The sequence below is a fragment of the Heptranchias perlo genome, chromosome 4 (assembly GCF_035084215.1).
Source record: "Heptranchias perlo isolate sHepPer1 chromosome 4, sHepPer1.hap1, whole genome shotgun sequence".
NCBI classification, from domain to species: Eukaryota; Metazoa; Chordata; class Chondrichthyes; order Hexanchiformes; family Hexanchidae; genus Heptranchias; species Heptranchias perlo.
The window spans coordinates 75,217,238-75,241,576 of NC_090328.1; the positions used below are offsets into that span (position 1 = coordinate 75,217,238).

At 45.1% G+C, this 24,339-nt stretch overlaps 1 protein-coding gene across 1 annotated transcript in view; it reads left to right on the plus strand.

The window, feature by feature from the left end:
* The first annotated feature begins 11,363 nt into the window (after positions 1 to 11,363).
* LOC137320640 (solute carrier family 28 member 3-like) overlaps positions 11,364 to 24,339 on the plus strand; it is a 111,650-nt gene continuing 98,674 nt past the window's right edge. The window contains exons 1-3 of the mRNA XM_067982321.1: positions 11,364 to 11,778; positions 14,159 to 14,226; positions 16,463 to 16,543. Coding sequence (XP_067838422.1) covers positions 11,767 to 11,778; positions 14,159 to 14,226; positions 16,463 to 16,543 — 161 coding nt within the window. The 5' untranslated portion in view covers positions 11,364 to 11,766. The remainder of the gene's footprint in view (positions 11,779 to 14,158; positions 14,227 to 16,462; positions 16,544 to 24,339) is intronic.

Here is a 24,339-nt window from a genome sequence, read left to right on the forward strand (position 1 = left end):
GTGGCGGAGTGGGCCCAGGGGCTGAGTGGCCGGGTCCTGTTCTTACTTCTTGTGTTCTTTAGATTTGAGGTTAGGACCAGATCAGCCATGATCTTATTGAATGGTGGAGCAGGCTCGAGGGGCCGATTAGCCTACTCGTGCTCCTATTTCTTATGTTCTTATGTTCTTATGTTTATAATTGTCTATTTTAAAAATTAAAATCTTAGTTTAAGTTCCTGGTCTGTGTCGAGTTAGCCTCCAAATATGCACCTACAAACACAGAGGGTGAAATGGCAGCCATAGTTTTGGTGGGTAAACAGAAAAGATGTCATCCTGGATTCTGGCATTGTTGACTTTTTGGTGATCACATTCACTAAAGTGATACCCCCGAATTTCCACGCAGTGAATTGCACCATTTTTACTCCAATAGAAAAAGAGCTGCGCGAACCGATAGTCTGGAGAGGTATTTATACGAGAATTTCCTGGGTCTGCTCATTTGCGTATCTGTTGGAGTAGCGACTGATGTGAAACCCATGTAAAACAAGAATAATTTGCTGGGTCCATTGAAATTAGAGTGCAATCTTTAAAAAGCCAATTGTGGATGAAGATTGCAGCAGCAGGCTGGGGAGCAGCAGGTAAGTAAGAACCCATATCAGCTACTAAGATTTTAAATTTAGGTAAGGCTGACTTCAATGGGATGAGACAGAGACTGTTCACAGTAAACTGGGCAAATCTATTAGTGGGTCAAAATGACAGAAGATCAGTGGGAGGTGTTCAAAAAAGAATTTAACATGATACAGCAGAACCAGTTTATACCCCTAAGGGGCAAGAGCTCTACTTGCCAAAAAAACAGCCATGGACGACAAAAGAGATGAGGGACAACATAAAAGTAAAAGAAAAAGCATTCAAAAATGCAAAAAGTAGCACAGATCCTGATGACTCGGAGAGGTACAAAGAATAGCAAAGGGTGACAAGACAGATAGTAAGAGCTACAAAAAGGGAGTATGAAAAGAAATTTGCAAGGGATATCAAAATCAACACAATTTTTTTTTACAATTGTATTAGGAAAAAGAGGTGGTCAAGAGCAATGTGGACCCTTTAAAAACTGATAATGGTGATATTGTAAATGAAAATAAGGAAACGGCAGATATGTTAAATAATTACTTTGCATCAGTATTTACAGTAGAAGAAGAGGATAGCATGCCAGACGCCCCAGGGAAACTAATTTTGAATCAGGGAGGGGACTCACCATAATTAACGTAAGCAAATTAACAGTAATTAAGAAAATAATGGCACTAAAGAGTGACAAATCCCCAGGATCAGATGGTTTCCATCCTAGGGTTTTAAAGGAAGTAGGTGAGAACATTGCAGATGCCCTAACTATAATCTTCCAAAGTTCTCTCGATTCTTTAGATTGGAAAATTGCATGGGTCACTTGGCTATTTAAGAAAGGTGAGAGAGGGAAACCAGGGAATTATAGACCAGTTAACCTAACATCTGTTGTCAAGAAATTACTAGAGTCTATAATTAAGGATAGAGTGACTGAACACCTTGAAAATGTTCAGCTGATCAGAGAGAGCCAGCATGGATTTGTGAAAGGTAGGTCATGCCTGATGAACCTGATTGAACTTTTTGAGGAGGCGACTAAAGTAGTGGACAGGGAAATGTCTATGGATGTTGTTTATATGGACTTCCAGAAGGCATTCAATAAACTCCCTCATAAGAGACTGTTGGCTAAAGTTGAAGCTCATGAAATTGAAGGCAAATTATTGACCTAGTTACGAAATTGGCTGAGCAGCAGGAGACAGAGATTAGGGATAATGGGCAGGTACCCAAATTGGCAGGATGTGACTAGTGGTGTCCACATGGATCTGTGTTGGGGCCTCAACCATTCACTGTATTTATTAACAACTTAGATGACGGGATAGAGAGTCATATATCCCAGTTTGCTGATGACACAAAGATAGGCAGCATTGTAAGTAGTGTAGATGGATAAAATTACAGTGAGATATTAATAGATTAAGTGAATGGGCAAAATTGTGGCAAATGGATTTCAGTGTAGACAAGTGGGAGGTCATCCACTTTGGACCTAAAAAGGAAAGATCAGAGTACTTTCTAAATGGTGAAAAGCTCAAAACAGTGGAGGCCCAAAGAAGCTTTGGGTCCATGTACATAGATGATTAAAATGTCATGGACAGGTACAGAAAATAATCAAAAAGGCTAATGGAATTCTGGCCTTTATATCTAGAGGACTAGAATACAATGGGGCAGAAGTTATGCTATAGCTATACAAAGCCCTGGTTAGACCACACCTGGAGTACTATGTTCAGTTCTGGACACTGCTCCTTAGGAAGGATATATTGGTCTTGGGGGGAGTGCAGCATAGATTTACTTGAATTACACCTGGACTCCAAGTGTTAAATTACAAGGAGAGGTGACACAAACTAGGGTTGTATTCCCTGGAATTTAGAAGATTAAGGGTGATTTGATTGAAGTTTTCAAGGTATTAAGGGAAACTGATAAGGTAGATAGAGAGAAATTATTTCCACTAGTTGGGGAATCTAGGACTAGGGGACCTAGCCTAAAAATTAGGGCTAGAACTTTCAGGAGTGAAGTCAGGAAACACTTCTACATGTAAAGGGTGATAGCAGTTTGGAACTATCTTCCACAAATGGCAGTTGACGCTAGCTCAATTGTTAATTTTAAACCTGAGATTGATAGATTTTTGTTAACCAAAGGAATTAAGAGATATGGGGCTAAGGCGGGTATATGGAGTTAGGTCACAGATCAGCCATGATCTCACTGGGGCTCGAGGGGCTAACTGGCCCATTCCTGTTCCTATGTTCCTATGTAACAGCGCTTGGCTCACTTACCTGACTGTCTACGACATTGGTTGCGTGTCTCATGAATTCTTCTATGCCACTTTTCAAGAATGCCTACAATAAGAACAGCTGGCACAGACAGCCAAACATGGGACCAGGGCAAGGCACAGAGGTAGAAAAGAAGATTCCACGATATCACAGAGTCTGACCAAAAAGTACTCCTCGATGATGGGGCAGAAAACCGGCAGAAACAGCTTCTGCTCCATTTTGCAGCCAAACAATGTTACTTACTCCGATTCTGTGCTGAAATTATGTCCAAAACACCATAGAAATTCTCTCCCAAAGTGTTTAATAAGATTTATGTTTTAGTTATATTAACCATCAAAGTTTACAGCAGAGAAGGAGAAAATGTAAGCTGAAATCATGCTAATACCTGAGTATTCAAAAATGAACCACCTGACCTGGCATTCTTTCCACTGACGGTAAAATGCAGGAAAATGGAGGGGGACCAAAGCATGTCATAAACACTTTAGGCAGGTTAAAGTGAAGTCACTTGTCAAAGAAATTTGTTAGCAGCAAGAGGACATTTTCAGTTTGCAAAAGTTGGACTCTCACACTTGCAGTTTCAGGCAGCAGATTCCCATATGAAGATTGACAGGAAAGACACCTCAGGAAAGGGTTGTCTAATTGACATTTTTGCTTTGCATGCTCGCCACAGTCTTCCACTCGTATAGTACAAAGCTGGAGTAACTGGGGAAGCAGAGAGGGCCATGCTTTTCCTTAAAGGTGAATTTACGTTTAGTGCTTCTGTAGATCGGTTCGTGGGAGAGTAACATATTGGGGCAGAAATTGCTTGCAAAATAATGGTGAGCTCAACACGTTGTTAGTGGTGAAATGGAGGAGCAAGTTCCGGCGTTCACACATGTGCAGTGAAACGTGAAAATCTGGAACTTGCGTTTGCTGGTTCGCTGGTGAAATGACAGCTTTGAATTAAAGGTATATCGCAGCTGAAATCAGTGAAATCATTGAAAAAGCACCAACTTGCTCATCTGCCCAGCAGCAAAGTAACTAATATCGCCACAAAACAGGTACGCTTAAAAATCCCAAGTCTTAATGACTGCCAGACAACTAAAAAATAACTTTTAAAAATATGGAGTCTCATTACTCCTTATTTTAATAGCTTTTGGTAAGTAATTTTTAAAAAACTTTTCCCTTCTGCTTGTTTTATTTAATTCAATTATTTCTTACCCTCTTTTTTTCATTGTCTATAACTGTTTTTACAATAACTTTAATGTTGTACCTTTCACTTCCTGGTTTTCACGTTGGAAGCCTGCAGAGACAATTAAGACAGCTTGTCAAAAATGCTGCAATTAGTTGAGGGGAGAGTGAGATCCTCTTGCTTTTCCCTTGGGTCCTAGCTTTGCTGGAGCTAACTCTGAGGCCTTCTCCGCTTCCTATTTGAGGAAGTGCCCAGAGTAAAGACCATGGCAAGCACTGTTGGTTCGCTGCTCTGAGCAATTTCTGGCCCAATGTGCTGACTCTTTGCATTCATAGTCCCTACCGCTTATAGTGGGAGCAATCGAGCAAATACGATTTGTCCACAATACACAGTGGCCAGTGTAAGCAGGAAATTGTCATCTGTCACCCATGAAACTGTTCAATGAAATTCTTTCTCCAGGCAGGTCAATAGAGACTTGCCATATTCATATTTTAAAATTGCAACTGTGTTTCAGAAATGTAGCATCCTGCAGAGTTTAATGGGAAACAAAGTGTATAATTGTAACTAAGTAGTGAAGTTGTTTGACAAATTGTATAGTGCTACCTCCTTGTACTCTGCACTCAGAAATAAAAGTACAGTACTGTATATAGTGCACGGATGAAATCTGTCCCCCACAGAGGGAATCTTCATCCTCCGTCTCTACACTGCTCTTGCATCCGTTAAAAATGGGTTTGTGTCAAACAGTTGCAGTCTGTAAATAGGATTGAGTTTAGCTGTTAGACGAACCAGAGTGGTTCTGGCAGATTCTAATTTCAATGTTGAATCAAAGGAGTGTTCAGTCCAGCCATTCTTTATGGGAGTTTGTAGTCACTTTAAATTGGCTACTGCACAGCTTACAAAAGAATGCTGGAGACAAAGTAGTCTGCGATGAACAAGCGATTAATCAATGAAGGGATTGTTTGATCTGGCTGAGTGGGGCTGATGTAATGGGCTGGTCTGTTTCGCCTCTGACCTTTCATCTTTGTAAGCAGCAATCGCATGTCACAGGTGACTGAAGGACTTAATGACAGGTAATCGCACTTTAATGAGGTGCGTACAGCTGCTTGACCCGCCCGAAATAGTAGGCGTGCTTAATACGGTTTAGGGCGCCTTTGTAATTGACGCATGGTGATGGCAAATGGATAGCGCCATTTGTTCAATATTGGCGACAGTCCGGGATAAGCGGGGATGATGTAAGTTGTGGGCACTGTATAATTCCTATAACAGTAATTTTTGTTCTCCCAGCATCCTGCTGTAACTTTGACGGAAACAGCAGAGAAATGGCATAAACGGCAATTTACACAATTTCTCCAGAGTTTCCGCCAAACTTCTGCCAAAGGAACCATTGCAGAAATTCTACCCTTAGCTCTCTCATCTTGATACAGCAGTGTAGAAACTGGCAATTTTGCAAAGTGCCTTATTATGATTTAATTTGCTATGTTTCCTTTGTCTTTTGTATGATTTGGGTGTTTATTAGTTGTGCCCCTTGGGGGCACTTTTGTTAGATTTCTTTTATTTGGGGTTGATGACACTGGGCAACCCAGTGTCTCCTGAACGGGTTGTATTAAAAAGAGGCAAAGTGCCTGTAGAGTAAACACAATGCTTGTCAGAATCCACAAGGACATGGACATCAGACCCTAAAGCAAATTGCTCTGATTCCAACATTCTTCTCAAATACCAAGCCTACCATTTGTGGATTGGCCAAATACAACTTTGGCAACTTGATATTGCTGCTTACAGTTTCTTCAAAAAAAATTAATGGCCTCCAGCTTTTGGATCAGTCCCTACTTTCCATTCAGTGTCTTTCTCCTCAAATTAAAACCTCCACTAATTTGTCAATGCTTTGTTACACATTTAACTTGTTCTGCTCTGCCTGGGATGCAAAGCCAACCATTGATAATATGCATATTAATTAACAACTTGTTAAGTACTCATTAAGTAAACAATTTTACAACACCAAGTTATAGTCCAGCAATTTTATTTTAAATTCACAAGCTTTCGGAGGCTTCCTCCTTCGTCAGGTGAACGATGTGAAAACGTTTTCACATCGTTCACCTGACGAAGGAGGAAGCCTCCGAAAGCTTGTGAATTTAAAATAAAATTGCTGGACTATAACTTGGTGTTGTAAAATTGTTTACAATTGTCAACCCCAGTCCATCACTGGCATCTCCACTCATTAAGTAGTTAGATCTGCATCAATCACAGACAATAGCCCAATGGCTCAATTTGAATTAGTGCAGCTGACTGTAAATTAAATTAAGAAACAGGAGTTGGCAATGTAACCGAATTAAAATGTGCATATTAAAAATGTCAATTAAAACTAAAAATTCTGGAAATACACAGCAGGTTTATCAGTGTTAATAAAGAGAAAAGACAGGTGAACATTTTGAATGAATGAATTGCAGGCGCAAATTCAACTTAGAGGGTACGACATGGTAGCCATTACTGAGACATGGCTGCAAGATGCTCAGGATTGGGAACTGAATATACCAGGTTATAAGGTCTATAGGCAGGATAGGGAAACTGGTAGAGGGGGAGGAATAGCCTTAGTGATTATGGATGAAATTACTTCAATGGTAAGAGAGGATATAACGAGAGGTAAGCTGGCAATGGAGACTTTGTGGGTAGAATTAAGAAATAGAAAAGGATTTAAGACTGTAGTGGGAGTTGTCTATAGGTCCCCTGGTAGCTGCTGTGAAGTGGCAGAATATATAAATGCAGAGATTAAACAAGCATGTAGCAAAGGCAGAGTGGTTTTCATATTGTGAGAACATGGTTTAAAACAAGCATAGAAAATAGGAGGGCAAAAGTTCAGCATCTCTGTGAGAACAAGGACAGCTCACAGAACGTATGAACATCAGGGAGGTCATTGGATAGATAACGTTAACGTCAGAAGGTGATTTACACCAAAACAAGAGATGTGATTGCTACGAAACCGACATTGGTGGGGCTGTGCAAGGCCAAATAAATGGGGGCTGTACTCGGATAAGAAAGGCTATGCATTTCTCAAAGGAACAAACAGCTTGTAAACAGAGATGAGGGTTGTGGTCATTAGCTACATTACGGAAAACAGCTTATCTTGAGTTGCTAACGTGGTGTCAGAATAGTGGGAAGACTTACGACCATGAGATAAGATGAATGGTGCTTATGTACAGAACAACGCAGCTGAATAGTATAAAGGTAGGGCATACTCACTCCCAAAAGTTAGAGCTCTCGAGAGGGGATGGTCGGAAGTCCATTGTTACAAGCAGTCTGCGAAGGTCAGGTCTGATCTGCCTGGATTTGCAGGCAGATCAGGTTGTGTTGATTGCTTGTCATTAATGTATTCTGTAAACAGTTGTATTATAACTATGACACTGTTGAATGTAATGTTGAAGACAGCTGTAGTGCAACTCTGTTGTAAGTCAATCTATTAAACTTGCTATTTTATAACCACTCAGACTAGAATCAAGTGGAAGTTATTGTTGATGGATTAACAACCCATAGTTGCAACAGTAACAGGAAAATCTGCTAACATGATGGCGTCCCTGGCTGGGCCCAAGTTTTAAAGGTTTGAGGTAGTTAGTGTTAAGAGATTGACAGACAGACAGAGAGAAAGAAATAACTAAGGCGAGCGCACCGGATAGTTCATGTACTAAGCAAAAGGGAAGAGGAAAAGAAATTGTGCAGGAGGATGAGGAGTTAGGAATTAACCTTTTCATAGTAGGCAGAGCCTGTAAAGGAATTATGTAAAAATCAGTAGAGTGTTACTAGCTGCTGAATGTGTTCTTTTGTTTTAAAAGCCTGTGATAGTGCTTTCTTTTCACAATGTTTGCTTTGTGTTCTCTTTTGAGTAACGTTACAAAGATTTTGTTTAGCTGTGAAGGCTAATGCATCCTTCAGTTAAAAGAGGAAGAAAAGTAAACTTAATCTCCTGTCACTGTGTCAACAATCTGGAAACGTTGGACTAACTAAAACAAGATGAATGAAGTAAAATATTATCTTCCCTGACACAAAAGGTTTTAAATAAAATTGACGTGAATGCTGCGTTTATGCACGCTGCATTCTTTTTTCTCTTTTTGGTGTTTTAGGCCCCCCCTTTTATAAGGGGGGGGGGGGGTAGGGTAAACACATCAAACCAAATAACAGTGTCAAATTATAATTTTATTTTGAGGATCCAGGATGCACTCCGGCCCCTGCGGTGCCCACCGGTCGCGGAAAGCCTCGAGTGTACCAGCAGACATCGTGTGCTCCCTCTCCAGGGCCACCCGGACACGGAGAATGCTGCGGAAGAGAGGTAGACAGTCAGAGCGACCGCTCCCACGGGCCGCATCTAACCTGGATCTGTGGATACACGCTGCGTGAGTTGTTTATTTTTCTGCAAAGAAGCTAATCCCTTCCGAGGGCACTGATATTTGTTTTAATTCACCATGATATAAGGAAATATTGGGCATAATTTTGTGCTCCCTTTGCTGTCTATTCCTCTTGGAATGTGGTAATTAGATTCATTCACGGAAACATGTGTGAAGTCCTCTCTGGTCCCAGGATAAAGGATGACAGAAGAAAAAAATGAATTGTTTGTTGTTTTTAACCCCTTGGGCTCTCAAGAAGAGTCAGAATGGATTTTCTGTGTTCCTTTTTAAACAGAGGTTTTCGGGACCGCATGAGTGTTGATGGTGCAGGATTACCAAGAATAGTTCTTTGACATAAAAATGGCTTCACAAATTACAGAGCAATCTTTGCTGGAGAAATGTTGGTGCAGGAACATCCAGTGGTGTGAAGAATTTAAGACCTTATCTGCAGACATCGGCAGATATCAAATGTCACAGCATGTTGAAGTTTTGGACCAAGACTTAAGCACTGTCGAAAATTCAAAATTACAGAGAAGGAAAGCAATCATCAGCCTTGACAATGACCCAAGTCGCTTTTCCTCCTTTTAAAACGTTTTGATTTGTTTTGCTTTAACCCAATTATTTTCCGAGACAGAGTGCTTACGGGTGACGGGGTTGCGGGGGGGGGGGGGGGGTGGTGAGAGGATTACTATCCAGAGTAATTACAAGCACTTCTGTCTCTACTGTAGAACCACAAAGCTGGAACATTATTTGTTTTTGAAATTGGAATTGATAAAATAAATTGATGAGTTGCTGTTCAAGCACTCAGGTTTAAGGGGATGATCTAATTATATTTTAAATATAAGGAGTTTCACTGATCTAGCAGTACTGTGTGCTTTTCTAAAGTCATTGATGGCCTTTGGTTTCTAACTAAAGTATGCTTGTTGTGCAGTAGAGCGAATGGCAGATTACTGATCTGTTGATTTGATGTGTTGGAAGGGAAGTCAGCCATGATTTCTGGATGCTGGTAAATTGAGTTGTTTCTGTCAAAACAAGTTGGTGCTTCCACCAAAATGAACTGTCAGTGCTCCCCTTTGAACAATCTTGATAAATTGCCGCATTAATAGGCTTGTCATCAAGATTGAAGCCCATGGAATAAAAGGGGCAGTAACAGCATGGATACAAAACTGGCTAAATAACAGGAAACAGAGAGTGGTGGTGAACGGTTGTTTTTCGGACTGGAGGGAGGTGTTCAGTGGTGGTCCTCAGGGGTCAGTGCTGGGACCACTGCTTCTCTTGATATGTATTAATGACTTGGACTTGGGTGTACAGAGCACAATTTCCAAATTTGCAGATGACACAAAACTTGGAAGTGTAATGAACAGTGAGGAGGATAGTGATAGACTTCAAGAGGATATAGACAGGCTGGTGGCATAGGCGGACACGTGGCAGATGAAATTTAACCCAGAAAAATGTGAAGTGATACATTTCGGTAGGATGAAAGAAGAGAGACAATATAAACTAGAGGGCTCAATTCTAAAAGGGATACAAGAACAGAGAGATCGGGGGGGTATATGTGCACAAATCATTGAAGGTGGCACGGCAGGTTGGGAAAGCGGTTAAAAAAGCATACGGGATCCTGGGCTTTATAAATAGAGGCATAGAGTACAAGGAAGTCATGATGAACCTTTATAAAACACTGGTTCGGCCACAGCTGGAGTATTGTGTCCAGTTCTGGGCTCCACACTTTAGGAAAGATGTGAAGGCCTTAGAGACGGTGCAGAAGAGATTTACTAGAATAATTCCAGGAATGAGGGACTTTAGTTACGTGGATAGGCTGGAGAAGCAGGGATTGTTCTACTTGGAACAGAGAAAGTTGCCAGGAGATTTGATAGAGGTATTCAAAATCATGAAGGGTCTAGACAGAGTAGATAGAGAGAAACTGTTCCCATCGGCGGAAGGGTCAAGAACCAGAGGACATAGATTTAAGGTGACTGGCAAAAGAACCAAAGATGACATGAGGAAAAACTTTACACAGCGAGTGGTTATGATCTGGAATGCACTGCCTGAGGGGGTGGTAGAGGCAGATTCAATCATGGCCTTCAAAAGGAAACCGGATAAGTACTTGAAAGGAAAAAAATTGCAGGGCTACAGGGATAGGGCAAGGGAGTGGGATTAGCTGGATTGTTCTTGCATAGAGCCGGCATGGACTCGATGGGCTGAATGGCCTCCTTCCATGCTGTAACCTTTCTATGATTCTAACTGCTGCCGCTACAGCACCCTTTACCCCCCCAACAAGCTTCTGCTGCTCTGGCTCTCACCTGAACCATTCTTGCTGCCATTCAATCATTCCACTGTCTGCCCTGCATTTGGTGATCATGGCTAGAATTTTAAAGGTGTGCAAGTTGAACTAGGACAAATCAAAGCACAATGAATAATACTGTAATAAAATCCTGCGCTAGTGCAACAGGTGTGGGAAACTTTTCAGTAGCACAGTGCATTAGGGCTAATTTTCTTTATTATAAAACATGCTCTACTTCATTCAATCACGGATGTGGAGATGCCGGTGATGGACTGGGGTTGACAAATGTAAGGAATCTTACAGCACCAGGTTATAGTCCAACAGTTTTATTTGAAAATCAGAAGCTTTCGGAGGCTTTCTCCTTCGTCAGGTGAAGTGTGGGATTCCTTGAACATTACCGCATTTATAGTCAGAGAACAATGCCTGGTGATTACAGATAATCTTTCCAACTGCCCGTTGTCAAGGCAAAGTGTTCAGACAGAGAGACTTTACATACAGGACCACCGAATATACAAACGGCCAGAACAAAAGACAGAGAGAGGGAGAGAAACATCCGAAAGGAAAAGAGAATGACCCGTTGTGTTAAATACAGATAAAAAAGTTATCTGTTTTTAATACAACGGGTCATTCTCTCTCTCTCTTCCTTTCGGATGTTCAGGATTTTCATTCTGCTGCCTTTCAAATGTGCCATTATAATCCTCACTCAGCTTTTATTCCAATGCCCACGGCCCGTCTCCCGGCTCGAATTCTATCTCCGCCACGTGCCCGACAGCCGTTAGGTGACGTCACCTGGGATTCCGGAGCGTCACCATTGCAAACAGCCGGGGGACGAGGGAGGACTGGGGAAACGACACCTAACTGGCCCGAGAGCGCAATGGCTTCCCGGGAAGCTACGCAGTAGACCAGAGCTGCAGATTTGTCATCTTACAGTTGGTTTCGTGAGGATGGAGGGGCCCGTTTGAAGTCACCTGTATCTCCCCCCCCCCCCCCCCCATGCAGTTCCGGTGGAGACGCTCAGATTGAAAACATCGAGTGGTGACGTCACCGGAGCAGCCAGTGGTTTTCCTGAAGCTTCGAGAAAAACCGACCGAGAAAATGTCAAACAAAGTAGGGGTGAGCCTGTTACTTTTCATCCGAAATGGGTGGGGGGGGGAGAGAGAGAGAGATGAGGACTGGGAGGGGGATGAGGATTGTGGGGGGGAGGGGGATGGGGATGGGGGGAGGGGGATGGGGATTGGGGGGGAGATGAGGACTGGGGGGGGGGGTGGGGAGAGGGGGGATGGGGATTGTGGGGGGGGGAGAGGGGGGATGGGGATTGTGGGGGGGGGGAGAGGGGGGATGGGGATTGTGGGGGGGGGGAGAGGGGGGATGGGGATTGTGGGGGGGGGAGAGGGGGGATGGGGATTGTGGGGGGGGGAGAGGGGGGATGGGGATTGTGGGGGGGGGAGAGGGGGGATGGGGATTGTGGGGGGGGAGGGGGATGAGGATTGTGGGGGGGGGAGGGGGATGAGGATTGTGGGGGGGGGAGAGGGGGGATGGGGATTGTGGGGGGGGGGAGAGGGGGGATGGGGATTGTGGGGGGGGGAGAGGGGGGGATGGGGATTGTGGGGGGGGGAGAGGGGGGATGGGGATTGTGGGGGGGGAGAGGGGGATTGTGGGGGGGGGGAGAGGGGGATTGTGGGGGGGGGAGAGGGGGATTGTGGGGGGGGGAGATGGGGATTGTGGGGGAGGGGGATGGGGATTGTGGGGGGGGAGGGGGATGAGGATTGTGGGGGGGGGAGGGGGATGAGGATTGTGGGGGGGGGGAGGGGGGATGAGGATTGTGGGGGGGGGAGAGAGGGGGGATGGGGATTGTGGGGGGGGGGAGAGGGGGGATGGGGATTGTGGGGGGGGGGAGAGGGGGGATGGGGATTGTGGGGGGGGGGGAGAGGGGGGATGGGGATTGTGGGGGGGGGGAGAGGGGGGATGGGGATTGTGGGGGGGGGAGAGGGGGGATGGGGATTGTGGGGGGGGGAGAGGGGGGATGGGGATTGTGGGGGGGGGAGAGGGGGGATGGGGATTGTGGGGGGGGGGAGAGGGGGGATGGGGATTGTGGGGGGGGGGAGAGGGGGGATGGGGATTGTGGGGGGGGGGGAGAGGGGGATTGTGGGGGGGGGGAGAGGGGGATTGTGGGGGGGGGAGAGGGGGATTGTGGGGGGGGGAGAGGGGGATTGTGGGGGGGGGAGAGGGGGATTGTGGGGGGGGGAGAGGGGGATTGTGGGGGGGGGAGAGGGGGATTGTGGGGGGGGGAGATGGGGATTGTGGGGGAGGGGGATGGGGATTGTGGGGGAGGGGGAGAGGGGGGATGGGGATTGTGGGTTGGGGATTGTGGGGGGGGAGAGAGGGGGGGTGGGGGGTGGGGATTGTGTGGGGGGTGGGGATTGTGGGGGGGGAGAGAGGGGGGGATGGGGATTGTGGGGGGGGAGAGAGGGGGTGTGGGGGGTGGGGATTGTGTGGGGGGTGGGGATTGTGGGGGGGGAGAGAGGGGGGGATGGGGATTGTGGGGGGATGGGGAGAGGGGGGGATGGGGATTGTGGGGGGGGGAGAGAGGGGGGGATGGGGATTGTGGAGGGGGGGAGAGAGGGGGGGATGGGGATTGTGGGGGGGGAGGGGGGATGGGAATTTAGAACTTTAAAAAAACGAGTATCCAAACATGCAGTTCGAGGATGGCATGATATGCCACACAGTGAGGGTCCCATCTCAGTTGCTCTGTTCTGGAAATCAATACAGTAGAGTAGAAGCTCTTCCAAGTAGAAATTGTATCCTAAGCCTCTGTTGCACATCTTGTAGTGCATTGTGCTGTGCATCAGAAATAACAATGATGGTAATGGAAGGTGGTGCAATGGTTCAAGTGGTAGAGAGGTAGAAAATATCCAAACACTTCTTGGCAACTAACTCCTCCTACCTCATCCCTCTGTCCAAAAAAATTGGGCTTTAATTTGCTTAAATCACCTGCAAAGGCTGTTTTTTTAAATGAATACCAGGTCAATCTTTGATACATAAAAATGCATCAAAACAGGAGATGACGCCACAGAGGTGCCCCATAGGCAGCCCCAGGGGTCTGATTATCATTTTTTTTCTTATGTTCTGTGCTGTGCCAGAAAAAATCTAAAACACAATGCTGAAGCAGAACAGAGAAAAGATTTACTCTATGATGATACAAAGTTAGTTTGAGTATAACGTTTGTTTCCTTATTTCAAACCTGCATTGACCTTAGAAACTGAAAGAAAATATTGGTAATTGGATCGCTGAAGTGGGAAGCATATTTTATTCTCTTGCTCCAACTTTTCCCACCTTGATGATAAGAAAATTTGCACAAATAACTCAAAAGTATTATGTTTAATTAGCCATTATCAGATTGTTTTTTATAAGCAATGCTATTGCATTAAACTCAGAAATCCCTGAAAAATTACACTTGTTTCTAATTTATTATGGTGTTTATGTTGAGGCTGACAGCGATCAGCAAATGGAGAAGGCTTTGGGCGCAACAGATGATGAGCAGATCGGTTCGGAAAGGTAATGATATAACTTCAAATTTAAGATTGTCGTTCATGTAAATTGTTGGCAGTGTTGCAGATAATAAATATATTGTCTGTGAGTAATGATTAAAAACTTTCTCTTGAGTTATCGTGAAATAGCAGTAACCCTGATTGAAAAGAAGCTACAACTGACTTGAGAAGGTTTGGCGATCTATATGTATTCTTATTCAAGTGTGCCTAACAACCTGGGTATTTTGTTTTGTTGCAAGGATTTTGTTCACATGGTTGGTTTTATAGGTTAGGCTTGTTGGACTTTTTCCCTTGCACTCAGGAATCTTTTACCAAAGTTGAAAATAAAAGAAAAAGTTGATTTTTTTTTTTCTGCATCAACCAGTGACATTGGCAGAGTTCTACAAGTGAAGATATAGTTACATTTTTTTTAGAAGCAATGAGACTAGGTGGTGCATTGGATTAACTTGCTGTTCTTTCATCTCTACAACCTGGTTCCAGTCGGCACAGGTTGGAGTGATGTGATGGTTTTGATGCCCCATCCGTGCTTTCCTTCACACTTAGCAAGCTGGAGGACATGTTGAAATCCAGATCCTGAATGGCAGCAATCTGAGCTTCAATCGAAGCCATCAGAGCTGTTGCCAAAGGTTCCGTAACTGGGGGCTTCCTTGCAGTGTGCATAGAGGTGACCACAGGCTGCATGGTTGACTGCATTGATTTGATGCTATGCATGATCACAAGTTGGATGTGGACTTCTCCATACTGTCAGACATTTTATGCAGGCTCTCTGGCAGGCAGTCCATTGCATCGAGCAATAGATGATGCACAGTCATCAGTCTTTTATAGGCTGAGCCCTGGCCGTCTTCATCTGTGCCCTGTGCAGTAGGAGGGCGTGCTGGTTTCTGGGCGGTCCTATTCCTCAACTCATGCTCCTGTGAACGTGCGCTCTGTCAATTTTCCAGTACAGACCCCTCTAACTGACCCTCTAAAGTATACAGATTTCTGAGCTGGTGCTTGCAAGGGTAAGCTCGTGTCCTGGTGTATCTTGAAGAGTACTGTCCTCTTCTTTTGCTCCGATTAAGCCTGTGTCTTGCGATTGACTTGGGAAGAGAAGCGAGTGACAAGAGTTAGCATAAACAAATGAGTGATAGCTCAAAACAGCACCAGGTTGTCTGCAGAGTGAGTGAGGGAGACAGTTCAATGAGCAGAGAAAAGGAAGGTACAATGGCCAAACACCCCGCGGAGTATATCCTCCAGCCTTCAGCTTCACCAGTTGTGACGCTTATAGCCCACCCTCTGCCCACTACATTAATGGTGGGTGGTGGCTTAGAGTGTATTAGTGTGTGACCTGCTGAAGATTGTGAAGATGAACGTGTCAGGGTAGAATAGTATGGATGGTGCGTGAAAGATGCCACAGGTGTGGGGAAGTGAGGGGAGTAATTGTGAGGAGAGTAGCAGGTACAGAATGTGCAAGCAGTAGCAGAAGGAGGTTCAGTGGAATGTGCTGCTGTGGTTGGAGAAGAGTGATGGGAAGTGGTGGAGGGAAGGCTTGAGCATGCTGGGGCTACAGGTGGTGCAGCGCTAAGCAGAGAGTAACAGATGCGAGTAGGAGTCTTACCATAGAAGCTCTGGTGAGATCATTGATTTTCTTCCCCCCAACATTGCAGCCAGGCCCTGTGCGCCATGCTACATGCATTCACCTGCTTAGCCACCTCTGACCATTGTTGCTGCGATAACACCTTTCTGTCAACTGGAAACAGGGTCTCCCTCCTCCTGCTGCCCTCCTCTACAAAGACTTCAACGACGTCCTAGGCTGTACAGACCTCATAATGGATCTTGCCTGTTCCAAGTTTCAAATCGGAAGCATGCAACACAAGTAAACTCCCTTTAAATGGGTCACTGCTGCCCAAATTCCACCCCCCCACCCCACAATGGGCGAGTTGCTAATAACCAGCACGGGAAGCTTGCCCATTATATGGAAATGAGGCACAAACTCAAATTTGGTTTGTGCCTCTGGCTGTCATCGGGCAGACTTAGTGGATGCCCCATCCATTTCACACCTGTTTTGGACAGAAGTCAAAATTTCCCCCCGTTGCCTCCAATTAGTTTAACTCCTCTGATTTACAAAATTAAACCAAACATTTACAACTAGATGTTAACTTATCAAGAGCTGATGCAATATAACCATGTTCAGTTTTATCTCCTAATTAAACCATTACAACACAACTTAATGTTAATATTATGGGTTTTTTATGTCATGACAGTGATGTGCAGCCAGAGACAACTTTAGATGTGGAACCAACACAGAATGCACCTGAAAATGAAGTATCCTCCCCATTGAAAAGGTTTGAAACTTATATGTGATCGAGCAGGCTTAAGGAGCATTTTTAGGCTTGTTTTACATTTGGAAACAGGGGCCAGTAATAAGCTAAAGCCATTTTTGGGGAAGGGGGTTAAAAATATCTCAAGTTGGCACCTGGACTAATGTGTCACAAATTGATCCTAATGATGCTGAGAGCACAAAAAGATTTAGAGAAATAGACAAGTCACAGGTTTATTGTAGCAACAATTATTAACCAAGTTCTTGTTATCCTGACACTCAAATTTCTGCATATATAGGACAAAGCTTTACATGACTTCACTTCTCCATAGACCATGTATGAAGTAGTTATCTTTTGCAGATTCTTTATATTGATGGAGAATGTCAAGGTGCAGCTGTAGTTGCATGGTGTCCCTGGAATAAATGTGGAGGTCTGGCTAATCATTAGCAATGTGCTAAATGTAAAATAATAATTATGGGAATGTTCAAATAATTTAATTCAGATGGTATTTCCACCTTCCAACCCCACTTCCTTCTGTGTCCACCCCTGGAAAGAACTCTTCCCCAAGTCGCTTAAAACGACACTTTTAAATTCCCAACTGTCTAGCCTTTGGCCGTCCATTCACCATGACTTTTCTGTAGCTACCGATCTGCTCAATCAGACCCTTGCCTCCACCTTCGATGTCCTTGTCCCTATTAAAACCATTACTCTCTCTTACCTCGGTCGTTCCCCCTGGTACAGCCCTAATCTCCACTCCCTTAAGTCCAAGGGATGCAGACTTGAATGTTTACGGCGGACAACTAGTTGAGCCGTTTATCGCCAGATTTGGCTGGATCACATGTAGCACTATCAGGTCCTGCTCACTATTGCAAAGATATCCTCCAGCTTCTCTTCACTACAAACCGTCTTCTTAAACCATTCTCCCCTGCCCCCTCCACCTTTAACTCCAATGAATAGTGCGAGGAGCTCATGGATTTCTTTGTCACTAAGATTGAGACCATCTATTCAGCTGCCTCTGCCGTCTCATAGAATCATAGAATCATAGAAGTTACAACATGGAAACAGGCCCTTCGGCCCAACATGTCCATGTCGCCCAGTTTATACCACTAAGCTAGTCCCAATTGCCTGCACTTGGCCCATATCCCTCGATACCCATCTTCCCCATGTAACTGTCCAAATGCTTTTTAAAAGACAAAATTGTACCCGCCTCTACTACTGCCTCTGGCAGCTCGTTCCAGACACTCACCACCCTTTGAGTGAAAAAATTGCCCCTCTGGATCCTTTTGTATCTCTCCCCTCTCACCTTAAATCTGTGCCCCCTCGTTATAGACTCCCCTACCTTTGGGAAAAGATTTTGACTATCGACCTTATCTATGCCCCTCATTATTTTATAGACTTCTATAAGATCACCCCTTAACCTCCTACTCTCCAGGGAAAAAAGTCCCAGTCTGTCTAACCTCTCCCTGTAAGTCAAACCATCAAGTCCCGGTAGCATCCTAGTAAATCTTTTCTGCACTCTTTCTAGTTTAATAATATCCTTTCTATAATAGGGTGACCAGAACTGTACACAGTACTCCAAGTGTGGCCTCACCAATGCCCTGTACAACTTCAACAAGACATCCCAACTCCTGCATTCAATGTTCTGACCAATGAAACCAAGCATGCTGAATGCCTTCTTCACCACCCTATCCACCTGTGACTCCACTTTCAAGGAGCTATGAATCTGTACTCCTAGATCTCTTTGTTCTATAACTCTCCCCAACGCCCTACCATTAACGGAGTAGGTCCTGGCCCGATTCGATCTACCAAAATGCATCACCTCACATTTATCTAAATTAAACTCCATCTGCCATTCATCGGCCCACTGGCCCAATTTATCAAGATCCCGTTGCAATCCTAGATAACCTTCTTCACTGTCCACAATGCCACCAATCTTGGTGTCATCTGCAAACTTACTAACCATGCCTCCTAAATTCTCATCCAAATCATTAATATAAATAACAAATAACAGCGGACCCAGCACCGATCCCTGAGGCACACCGCTGGACACAGGCATCCAGTTTGAAAAACAACCCTCGACAACCACCCTCTGTCTTCTGTCGTCAAGCCAATTTTGTATCCAATTGGCTACCTCACCTTGGATCCCATGAGATTTAACCTTATGTAACAACCTACCATGTGGTACCTTGTCAAATGCTTTGCTGAAGTCCATGTAGACCACGTCTACTGCACAGCCCTCATCTATCTTCTTGGTTACCCCTTCAAAAAACTCAATCAAATTCGTGAGACATGATTTTCCTCTCACAAAACCATGCTGACTGTTCCTAATTAGTCCCTGCCTCTCCAAATGCCTGTAGATCCTGTCCCTCAGAATACCCTCTAACAACTTACCCACTACAGATGTCAGGCTCACTGGTCTGTAGTTCCCAGGCTTTTCCCTGCCGCCCTTCTTAAACAAAGGCACAACATTTGCTACCCTCCAATCTTCAGGCACCTCACCTGTAGCGGTGGATGATTGAAATATCTCTGCTAGGGGACCCGCAATTTCCTCCCTAACCTCCCTTAACGTCCTGGGATACATTTCATCAGGTCCCGGAGATTTATCTACCTTGATGCGCGTTAAGACTTCCAGCACCTCCCTCTCTGTAATATGTACACTCCTCAAGACATCACTATTTATTTCCCCAAGTTCCCTAACATCCATGCCTTTCTCAACCGTAAATACCGATGTGAAATATTCATTCAGGATCTCACCCATCTCTTGTGGTTCCGCACATAGATGACCTTGTTGATCCTTAAGAGGCCCTACTCTCTCCCTGGTTACCCTTTTGCCCTTTATGTATTTGTAGAAGCTCTTTGGATTCACCTTTGCCTGATCTGCCAAAGCAATCTCATATCCCCTTTTTGCCCTCCTGATTTCTCTCTTAACTCTACTCCGGCAATCTCTATACTCTTCAAGGGATCCACTTGATCCCAGCTGCCTATGCATGTCATATGCCTCCTTCTTCTTTTTGACGAGTGCCTCAATCTCCCGAGTCATCCAAGGTTCCCTACTTCTACCAGCCTTGCCCTTCACTTTATAAGGAATGTGCTTACCCTGAACCCTGGTTAACACACTTTTGAAAGCCTCCCACTTACCAGACGTCCCTTTGCCTGCCAACAGACTCTCCCAATCAACTTCTGAAAGTTCCTGTCTAATACCATCAAAATTGGCCTTTCCCCAATTTAGAATTTTAACTTTTGGGCCAGACCTATCCTTCTCCATAGCTATCTTAAAACTAATGGAATTATGATCACTGGTCCCAAAGTGATCCCTCACTAACACTTCTGTCACCTGCCCTTCCTTATTTCCCAAGAGGAGGTCAAGTTTTGCCCCCTCTCTAGTCGGGCCATCCACATACTGAATGAGAAATTCCTCCTGAATACACTCAACAAATTTCTCTCCATCCAAGCCCCTAATGCTATGGCTGTCCCAGTCAATGTTGGGAAAGTTAAAGTCCCCTACTATTACCACCCTATTTTTCTTGCAGCTGTCTGTAATCTCCTTACATATTTGCTCCTCAATTTCCCGTTGACTATTTGGGGGTCTGTAGTACAATCCTATCAAAGTGATCTCTCCCTTCTTATTTTTAAGTTCTACCCATATGGACTCAGTGGGCGAACCCTCGGATATATCCCCTCTCACTACTGCCGTGATGTTCTCCCTAATCAAGAACGCAACTCCCCCTCCTCTCTTACCTCCTGCTCTATCTTTCCTATAGCATCTGTACCCTGGAACATTGAGCTGCCAGTCCTGCCCCTCCCTTAGCCATGTTTCAGTAATAGCTATAACATCCCAGTCCCATGTACCCATCCATGCCCTGAGTTCATCTGCCTTGCCCATCAGACTTCTTGCATTGAAATAAATGCAGTTTAATCTAGACTTCCCTTGGTCTTTGCCCTGCTTTCTCAGACCATCTGTCCGGTCATGTTCTGTACACTCTCCCTTACTGCGTTTTGTTTCTGTCACCACTTTATTTCCCACTGACTTCCTGCATCGGTTCCCATCCCCCTGCCACATTAGTTTAAACCCTCCCCAACAGCACTGGCAAACACTCCCCCTAGGACATTGGTTCCAGTCCTGCCCAGATGCAGACCGTCCAATTTGTACTGGTCCCACCTCCCCCAGAACCGGTTCCAATGGCCCAGGAATTTGAATCCCTCCAGCTTGCACCATCTCTCAAGCCACGTATTCATCTTAGCTATCCTGTCATTCCTACTCTGACTAACCCGTGGCACTGGTAGCAATCCTGAGATTACTACCTTTGAGGTCCTACTCTTTAGTTTAACTCCTAACTCACTAAATTCAGCTTGTAGGACCTCATCCTGTTTTTTACCTATATCGTTGGTGCCTATATGCACCACGACAACTGGCTGTTCACCCTCCCCCTCCAGAATGTCCTGCAGTCTCCCTCCCTTCCCCTAGCCCACCAAGCCAAATTTCTCCCAAAGTTCCCTCCTGTCCTAGCCGTGAAATTGCATCTTTGTCTGGTTTCTTTCCTATCTCCCCTCATGCTCATTACGAGCTCATCTTGTCCACGAGACCCACCACCTGCTCCTCGACCCTATTCCCACCAAACTGCTAGCCGCCCAACTTCCCTTCCTGGCCCCCTTGTTAGCTGATATTGTTAATGGTTCCCTCTCCTCAGATATTGTCTCCCTCCTTTCCAAATCTACTGTCATCACCCCCCTCAAAAAAACTCACCCTTGACCCCTCTGTCCTTGCAACTATCGCCCCATCTCCAACCTCCCTTTCCTTTCCAAAGCCCTTGCACATATTGTCGCCTCCCAAATCCATGCCCATCTTTCCTGCAGCTCCATGTTTGAGCCTTTCCAATCAGGTTTCTGCTCCTGCCACAGTACTGAAACGACCCTTATCAAAGCCACAAATGACATCCTATGTCATTGTGACCGTGGTGAACCATCTCTCCTCATCCTTTTCGACTGACTGCAGCCTTTGATATGGTTGATCACAGCATCCTCTTCCAACGCCTCGCCTCCGTTGTCCAGCTGGGTGGCACTGCCCTTGCCTGGTTTTATTCCTATCTATCGACTCATAGCCAGAGATTTGTCGCACTGCTTGTCCGACATCCAGTATTGGAGAAAATTTCTGCTCATCCAATTAAATATTGGGACGATCAAAGCCATTGTTTTCGGTCCCTGCCACAAACTCCGTTCCCAAGCCACCGACTCCATCCCCCTCCCTGGTCACTGTCTGAGGCTGAACCAGTCTGTTCACAACCTCGGCGTCCTTTTTGACCCTGAGCTGAGCTTCCGACCTCATATCCTCTCCATCACCAAGACCGCCTACTTCTACCTCCGTAACATCGCCTGTCTCCACCCCTGCCTCAGCCCATCTGCGGCTGAAACCCTAATCTAAACCTTTGGAATAGTCGAGTTTGGAGGTAACAATGTTCTCCTGGTCGGAGTCCCACCTACCACTCTCCGTAAACTTAAGCTCATCTAAAACTCTGCTGCCTGTATCCAAACTCGCACCAATTTCTGCTTATCCATCACCTCTGTGCTTGCTCACCTACATTGGCTCCCAGTCCAGCAAAGCCTCGAATTTAAAATTCTCATTCTTGTGTTCAAATCTCTCCATAGCCTCGCCCCTCCCTATCTCTGTAACTTCCTCCAGCCCTACGACCCACTGAGATGTCTGCGCTCCTCCAATTCTGGCCTCTTGCGCATCCACAATTTTAATCACTCCACCATTGGAGGCCATGCCTTCAGCTGCGTAGGCTCTAAGTTCTGGAATTCCCTCCCTAAACCTCCCTACCTCACTCTCTTCCTTATACGATGCTCCTTAAAACCTACCTTTTTGACCAAGCTTTTGGTGACCTGTCCAAGGTGTTGCAGATATGTGGGCATCAGTTTTCTCATATAATCACTGTAGCTTGTATGCAAAGAAAGTGTTTGCACTGTCGGGGCTGATTTTCATTTGCTTCACCTGGCATAACAGGCTGGTAATAGCCTCAAAATGGAGTCAATAGCCTTACTGTCTTGTTAACACCGACGATGCGGTCGGCGCGCTTTGAAAGGGATCTATCGCTGGGTTCCCAAAACGGTTGGCATCTTTAAACATGGAACCCCAGTCGCCATTTTAGGTCAGAACTGGTCGGAGAAAGCACTCCTGCTCCTCTGGGCCCCACAAAAATAATCTGGGTCGGCACAGATAGACCCTCCTCTCCCCCCTCCCGCCCCCCCCCCCCCCCCCCCCCCCAACCACACACACTTAACCTAGTTGTTGACCGGCTTGGCCCAATATTTGCCAGCCTTAATCTGGCAAGCTGCATTGGAATGTGTAAATGAGGCCGGGACCTCAAAATAGCGGCTGCCTCTTTGCCCCAAATACAGGCACCCAAAAGTTAAAATTGACCCCAGTTAGAGCAGGCCCCATCTTAGTTTTGTGGCATTAATGCTGAATTCCACAAGAAATTCATGTCTTTGACTTCCTTCTAATATCCGATATCTTTTTCATTTGCAGAAAGGTGCACAGGATATGGGTGACTGCATTGACTCAGTCGGCAACCTGCATCCTTGCAGCTTACACCTGTGTTCTCACTGGAGGGTGGTCTTCATCCCAAAGTCCCTTTGGTATATCATAGCATCATTCAGCACGGAAGGAAGGTATCCAGCTCAGAAGGTGCTGGCTCTTTGAAAGAGCTAAGCAATTAGTCCCACGCCCATGTGCTTTTCTCATAACCCTGCAAATTTCTCCTTTTCAAGTATATATCTCTTGCAGCAGAACTGTGAACTCTTCAGTATCCAAGGGAGCTGTGTTGCCCATATGTCTCAACTGTGTCACTGTGATCAGTATCCTCATGTTCCCCCCACCCCCCTCCCCACCATAGTTTCTCTTAAAAGGCTGTAGCCATCCATTTAAAGAGCCCTTCATATCTTGGTTCTAGAGTTTGTGTTAATCTTGAACATATATTGTGGTCAATTTGTCTGTTCTGTTAAGAATCTTGCATAGTATCACTTGAGCCTTCTGTTCTCCGGAGTAAACAATCACAGACTGTTTAGTCTTTCCTTATAGGTCAGATACCTTAGTGTAGATATCACTTTGATTACTCTTTTCTGCACTGTCTCCAAAGCCTGGATGTCCTTGTTGCAGTATGGTGGCCAGAACTGTACTCCAGCTGCAGCAGCACCAGTGAATTGTAAAGACTCATGATCACCTCTTGGGATTTGTGCTCTATTTCTCTGGTTATGCATTCCATGGTTTGGTTAGCTTCCCTTTCATATTGCTGCATACTATTACTGGTTTCTATGAGCTATCCACCTATACCCCAAATCCGCTCGTGTGTTGTATTGGGCTGTCATTTAGTTTATATTCCCACTGTTTATTTCCTTACTCTAGGCTCATTATCTTGCATTTGTCCACATTAAATGCAATTTGCCATTCGTCAACCCAACCTGTCCAGATTCCATTGTTATTTGGCTTGCCTGTTCCATATTTCTTGAGTCCCAACCCAAATTGTTGTCAGTGGCAAATTTAGACAGCTTTGTTTTGCCTGCCTGCTTCAAGTTATTTACATACATTGTAAACAGCAATAGACCCAGTACTGATTCCTCCAGCACTCTGCTACCTAGCTGTTGCCATATGAACACAGCTCACAGCCACCCGTTGCTTTTTCTGGTTCAGCCAATTTTTAGTTCATCTCAGAAGCTTGCCTCCTATCCCATCCCTTGCTATCTTGAGAACCAATTGTTTGTGTGGCATTAGATCAGAAGCCTTGCTGAAATTGCATCCTCAGAATTTCTGTTGTCAGCAAGGT